The 6,676-nt window shown below is 45.7% G+C and overlaps 1 protein-coding gene across 1 annotated transcript; it reads right to left on the reverse strand.

Annotated features, from left to right (window-relative positions):
* Nucleotides 1-1,090: 1,090 nt before the first annotated feature.
* On the reverse strand, nucleotides 1,091-6,328 carry LOC123451973 (NADPH--cytochrome P450 reductase 3-like). Its single transcript, XM_045128544.1, has 18 exons — nucleotides 5,898-6,328; nucleotides 5,731-5,790; nucleotides 5,531-5,607; nucleotides 5,242-5,299; nucleotides 5,062-5,145; nucleotides 4,920-4,956; nucleotides 4,590-4,659; nucleotides 4,218-4,412; nucleotides 4,037-4,129; nucleotides 3,709-3,934; nucleotides 3,531-3,614; nucleotides 3,299-3,450; nucleotides 3,118-3,214; nucleotides 2,346-2,495; nucleotides 2,167-2,244; nucleotides 1,761-1,883; nucleotides 1,537-1,650; nucleotides 1,091-1,452 (listed from the first exon to the last, which is right to left on the reverse strand). The coding sequence occupies exons 1-18, from the start codon at nucleotides 6,228-6,230 to the stop codon at nucleotides 1,372-1,374; spliced, it is 2,112 nt and encodes a 703-aa protein (XP_044984479.1). The 5' UTR covers nucleotides 6,231-6,328; the 3' UTR covers nucleotides 1,091-1,371.
* Between the last annotated feature and the right edge of the window lie 348 nt (nucleotides 6,329-6,676).

The following is a 6,676-nucleotide window of genomic DNA, read 5'->3' on the forward strand; positions in this document are numbered from 1 at the left end:
AAGGCATGGTTTTGCTTTCGCGATAAGCATAATTTTGCTTCCGCAAGAGGCGCGGTTTTGCTCTCGCGAGAGGTATGACCGTGTCTCTCGAAAACGGGAAAAAATGTGTTTTTTGTTGTGTTTTTTACGAGAGGCACAATTTTGCTTTCTTGGGGGACACAGTTTTGCTTTCGCAATAGGCACGCCGTGCCTCTCGTAAATGGAAAAAAAATGTATTATTTATTTATTTTTCTTTTGCGAGAGCCACGGATTTTTTTCCATGAACGTGCCTCTCAAAAACAGAAAAAAAAATGTTTTTTCGTTTTTTTCGTAAGAGGCACGATTTTATCTTCATGAAAGGCATAGTCATGCCTCTTGGAAAATGAAATAACGTGTTTTCTTTATTTTTCTATCACGAAAGAGGTACGGGTTTTTTATAAAAAGCAAATTCGTCAAAACCTATCAACATGGGATCTAGTTCTAAAGATCTCGACGTTCGTATTTGGATCGTCAAAGTTTACTCTACCCACGATCTCATCGAAAGAAAGGGACAACTTCGCCTCTATCAACGGGGAACCCAACAATGAAAACGTTCGAGATTTGGATGCACGGTTTAAGAGATAAAACGTTTTGAAAAATTACGGATCTACGAAAAAAGAGAAAACTCCAAAGTTACGACAAGTGACACACATGCAGTGCGTCACTTGTCACAACCTGAAAAGGTGTACGATCTTTTAAAAGAGTACTCTTTAATTAATAGTTTCAACAATGTACTCTTTAATTAGTGATTTCGACACAATGTATAGGTGGCTTCTAAATTTTCTCAAAAGGTGGGTTTTAAAAAACTTGATAATATAATTCATTTTTTTTTTGGCCTTTAATACACTGTTGGATTCAACTTAGTTATTCGACCATACGAATTCACAGCATATAAGTTTTTGACTTGTGCACGGAATCTAACATACAACTGCTCAGGTGATCTTTGCTTATTTGGACGCTGAGGGAGAACCGACTAGTAAGAGTATGTTTGGATGGTATCCAAAATGTACCCTACATTTTTAACAAGGCGAGCAAGTATGCTTACAACTGTTGCTGCAAAGAGTAACATAACTGATTAAATTAGCTGAGATGCGAATGGGCACCTTTATTTAGCTTTAATTTCAGACATCACAAACAATCGATGAATAATCATCCTCCGTTCATCAACAAATAATACTACATCCGTATCTGGCCGGGGCGTCCTATACAACAACAAAAAATCCCACTACTACAACTACTATATAACGGCACCAATCATATTCGAAATCGAAGCCGCATTTCTCATGTTCGATCGACCATTTCTCTAGATTTCCTACGTTGTGTTGAATCATCCGTTCGTTTCCGCCGCAATTGTTACCAGACGTCTCTCAGGTATCTTCCTTCCGTCTGAAGGTTTTTCACGTAACCCTCCGTCTTGGAGCTGTCCAGAGAGCCCTGCAATGAAAAGCGAACGACTAGTCAGTTCAGGGAAACCAAACGGAACTTCCAGAGACCAAAATTGGATGTGCGTTGCGTCACCTGTTCCTGAACTATGGTGTGCAGCGCGCGGTGCACGTCTCTCGCCATGCCCTTGGCATCGCCGCAGACATACACATAGCCACCCTGGGAAACTATGCTCCATAGATCTGCAGCCTGCGAATATTGTTTACACGTGCATGGTTAAGCGAGGAAAACAAGGGATTAATTGCACCTAATCAACGTCAGGACATCAATAAACAGTGAGTTATCAATCAGGTTATTACCTTCTCTGCCATTTTGTGTTGGACGTACTCTTTTGTAGGACCCTCACGAGAAAAGGCGACGACCAACTCGGACAGGGCTCCAGATTCGGTAAAGTTGTTCAGCTCGTCCTCGTATATGAAGTCCTGGAGAAATAAAATGTTAATCAGACAGTTTTCACATAAGTTAGGTAAGTGTTTTTGATCACCCATGAGATCCTCTACTAGATGTAAAATGCAAATGCAGAGAAGTTTTTTCTGACAGGCAACAAGGAGCTAAGAGGCGTAAAATGATATTTGGGAAGATATATGTAAGAATTTTAAATGCCATATGAATTATAGAAGATGACACACGCATGCTGGTGCGGCTCACAAATCATGACAGTTTCTTACAATAACCGTAGATGAAACTGAATAATCGAGATCATACCATCTGGCGGTTTCTGCACCCGAAGAACAGGATGGCACGGCCCAGTTCCACACCAGTCTCTTTTAAAGCTAATCTTTCCTGCCAATGGCAAATGGATTCAATATACATATTAGCACGCTAAAGAGTGAAAAGCTTGAAGAATACTGTGGGAGAAACAAGAAGGAAAAGACAAAACGAACCTGTAAGAAGCCCCTGAAAGGTGCAAGGCCAGTCCCAGGGCCTACCATTATAATAGGCACTGTAGGATCAGCGGGCAATTTGAAGTTTGACTGCCTCACAAAAATTGGAGCCCAGCTACATTCTTCGCTCTCTTCCGATGGAGTTGAATTCTGTGTTTAGCCATGTAGGATCATCAGAACAAAGTGTTTACAAGATGACAAGATGGTCACTGGCAGATATTTCAAATGATTATTGAACAACTTGGCTACATAGTACTTACAAATCATTATTATTGTTTTAAAATGATTGCACTCACATCTCAAAGTACAAATAATTGTGTGGCCACCGATATCATAGTCGATGGTCACTGGCAGATATTTTAAAGAGAGTAGTGCAAGGTTACGTCATTGAATGCAATGAACTCTATGATACCATCCATCAAATTAATTTACACAGACACACAGGGGAAGATCACATCAAAAATGTTGAGAATGAGTAATAAAAGATGATTAGTCGTTCACCTAAACATACAGAGAAAGGCCAGTAGACAGAACTAGAAATTTCAGTCCAACATCATTAAACCAGGGAAAATATGTGTGATTTAACGAGTTCTAGAGGGGTTGACTCGACATGTTCAGGATAGATAGAGCAAATGGGATTGAGTTCAAACATCAAAGTGAGCAATAGGGGACAAGTTCAATTATCTTGCCAAAGGTCAAAAAGTTTCCATGCTTGTAACTATGTTATAGAAATAAAGTTCTGCCCTGTGACTATGAAGAGACAGGAGTATACCTTCATCCAAGTGGAACAAACTCCTTTATGGATCCTTCCAGTGGGGCTTTGCCCATGAACTAGTGAACATGTTACATGAATTCTTGTTGGTGCCATTCTGCAATGATATGATATCGTGAATCTTGACTGACTAATCAATGTGCTTATGTTACATAGGGAACTAATTTCAAAGACAAGATACCTTGGTGAGGAAGATATTGAGTAGTATCTCGGCTGAAGGCGAGGAGCAATAGCTGCAAAGAAGACACCAAGCGGAGGTTTCGCTGATGGAAACTCCGAAATAACTTCCAAGAGACTTCTTTGACTAGCGATTATCCACTGAGAATATTCTTTCTGACCAATGAAATTCATGCGTGTGAGAAAGATGACACTATTATCGGAGAGTATGAACTTGCCCTAGATTACAAACAAACCTTTCCAGCAGGGGATGCTAGATGTCTTAGCCGCTCGGCCTCTTTGGGATCAGATGCATGAGCAGCCAAAGCAAGTAAAACACTCTGCAGCAGCCCATCAATAAAATGAAAATATTTATGGATACAAACATAGGATGCGGCGAGAGAACAAATACGCACAAAAAAAAGGGATATTCACCTTCTTAGGTGAATTCAACAGATCGGCATATCTGGCAAGTGCAACCCTCACGGTACAGGGAGGGAAAGGAGGTGGCAAAGAGCCCCCAAAAAGTGGAGTGCCATCCTCTTGGTCAGCATAAATTGAGAAATAAGTATCTGGCGAATAATCTAATAGCTTTTCTGCCTCCTCTACAGTCTCGGTTGAATTTTCTGCGTACACACCAACATGATCTCCAGTCTCATATCTGGAATGAAAAATGAGGAATAATCAGCTGTCTAACGAACAATCACATAAACTAGTTATTACCTCCTAAAACTGATAGAGCTACATTTTTCAGTATGCTTACGTGAGGCTAGTTCCTGCAATATCAAACTCCAAATGAATGCAGGACCGGTCAGAAGCTGGTGTGTGAAGCTCCCGTCGCACAGCCACATTTGCCCTGGAAAAGAAGTGTGGTCAGAGTTCGCTCATATAGTAAAAAGAAAAGAAGTTTTGCACCCAGTCACATAAAAGCAAGAAGGGCATACCTGCAAGGATGTTGACTGTCATAGACGACATGACCATTGCTAAGACTGAAAGACTTGTTGATATGTGTGGCATCCTCTGGTTTGGTAAGCACAATTCTATATTGCGGAATAGCAGCTGTGTAAGGAGATTGTGCTGCTGAAGAATTATCTTCAACGCGGAGCAGTTTGTCCAATTCTGGCCACAGTAGTTCCTTCCTGTAGCCGAACAAACAAACCGTTAGCGTTCGATTTGTAAGACTCTCAAGGTCTAAAGTTGAGATCAAGATATGTGCAGAAACAGGACCACCATGCACAAAGCCGATAAAATGAAAGGCTACCAACTGTCCTGGTTTGAAAAGTTCAGATCGAGGTTAAGCTCATCGCAGTACATACCAGGCGTTGAAGTCATCCTCAATGCATTGATCGTCATCTCCAAGGCCAACAGGAACTATGCGCTTTCCACCTGGAGAAACATCACCGACAAAAGTTAGCCAGTAGCAGATGACAAAGGGGACAACAAAACTAGAAAAAAACATGTAACGATGGAGTCATGTTCCAGAGGATTCACAACATCTAACTCAAAAACTAATTATACAGGGCAAAACCATTACAGGCCTATTTAGTTATATAATTTCTCAAAAGAACAGTGTGTCATAATATTTGAAATTTAGATGAACTGAGCAACGATAAATTGAATTGGTCATTCATTCTGCTTTTGCTTACCTTGTTCGGCAAGGAGCTGATCAACCTCCTTTCCGACCTTTAGTTGAGAAACATTTGAAAGCAAAAGAGCAGGTAAGTTTACAAGTCACAAGTAAGAGTGCATATATGCAATCAGATGGATTTAGAGGGCAGGGGGGCAGACCTTGTTGAAATGCTCGTACTGCCTATTCCCAAGAGCAAACACCCCGTACTGGAGGTTGCTCAACCACTCGCCCCTCTCGTTCCCCTGTAGTCCGACCAAACAAAGAAGCCATCAATACCAACCACGAGAAAAGCACGCTCAGAGCTGCACCCCCCAAAACTACTAGGTCGGTAATCAAACCTCAGAGAACCATTTGTAGAATCTGGCAGCATTGTCGGTTGGCTCACCATCCCCGTACCTACAACAGCGACAACGACACCCATTAGCAGCAATTTAGCTGTTTAGATCAAAAAAAAAGGTTGCCCCCAGGCCCCAGCTATAGTAAGTGCTGGTTTGATTAGCAATTGTCTCTGCATAAATAAATATTCATGAGGTCCTTGCTTAACAGGTGCAATAAGCAAGCAATCCGCTAGTGTTGTAATGGATTCGGTAAGAGTTACGGATGGAAATTGGCAGCGGTGGTCCTTACGTTGCCAGGAAGAAGAAGGCGATGTTCTCCTTCTTGAGCTTCTCCTCGTACTCCTCGTCCTCGGCGGCGTAGTCGTCCTGTATCCCGACAAAATCAATCTTATCTTATGAGACGAGGGGTGGGGAGGAGGAGGAGCTTTAATAAGAAGAAGAAGAAGAAGAAGTAGCGTCGGCGGCGGCGGCGAGGTTGTGAGATCGTACCAGATCGAGCACCTTGAAGACGGCCTTGTCGTACCGCGCCTTGGCTTCCTCCGCGAGCGCCTGGCAGGAGCGGAGCAAGGAGTTCAGATTGTTGCACGGGTGGGGAGGAGGAAGGGGGGCACGAGGGCAGAGAGAGCGCGGGGCGCGGAGACGAGGAGCGCGCGTACCTTGGCGAAGCCCTCGGCGGTGCCGGTCTGGGTGCCGAAGAAGAGGGCGACCCGCTGGCGGCCGTCGTCGGGGTCGGGCTCCTGGTCCTTCTTCGCGGCGAGGGGCTTGGCCGCGGCCGCCTGGCGGGCGAGCGGCGCGGCGCCAGAGGAGGAGCGGCGGAAGAGCAGCGCGACGCCGCAGCCGACGAGCACGGCGAGGGAGGTGGCGAGCAGCGCGAGCAGGCGGCGGCTCTGGCCCCCGTCCCCGTCGGCGGCCGCCGCCGGGGCCCGGCCCGTCAGCAGCGCCGCCAGCAGGTCCAGCGCCGATTCCCTCATCCCCGCGGCGGAGTCCATGGCGGCCTGTTCGATGGGATCGAGGCGTGCGTGCGTGCGTGAGGGGAAACGGTGCCGCTGGTGGACGTAGGCGGTTTGTGTTTGTGTGTAAATTGTGTTTGTCGCGTCGGAACGGGGCTGGGAGTTTTTATTAAGCTCGGGTGGGGGGTTGGTGGCGGTGCGGTGCGGTGCGGGGCGGTCAACTCGGGTCTGGTTTGCGGTGCGGCGCGGTGACACGCGCGGCCGAGGGAGGCCGCAGGTTCGGACCGGGGGCTGGAAAGTTCCTTCCACCAACCTCTACGGTGCCTTTGAAGGCGAGGCAGCGGCAACCCCCACCCCACCTACTCGCAGTCGCGGCGGGGGAGGATGAACGCTTCAGCGTCGCCTGCTTGACCGTGGAATTTTATCACGGAAGGATTTGACACGCTGTTCTTCTCCTTTTGTCATCACGGACGCCCGGGGCCTGG

Source organism: Hordeum vulgare, chromosome 5H (assembly GCF_904849725.1).
Source record: "Hordeum vulgare subsp. vulgare chromosome 5H, MorexV3_pseudomolecules_assembly, whole genome shotgun sequence".
Classification (NCBI taxonomy): Eukaryota; Viridiplantae; Streptophyta; class Magnoliopsida; order Poales; family Poaceae; genus Hordeum; species Hordeum vulgare.

Excerpts from the sequence above, each read along its gene's own strand:
- LOC123451973 (XM_045128544.1), bottom strand. The coding sequence starts at position 6,230 with ATGGACTCCGCCGCGGGGATGAGGGAATCGGCGCTGGACCTGCTGGCG. Across the intron at positions 4,957-5,061 it reads AGTACGAGCATTTCAACAAG|GTCGGAAAGGAGGTTGATCA; the intron begins GTCTGCCCCCCT and ends TCTCAACTAAAG. Across the intron at positions 4,130-4,217 it reads GACAGTCAACATCCTTGCAG|GGCAAATGTGGCTGTGCGAC; the intron begins GTATGCCCTTCT and ends CTTCTTTTCCAG.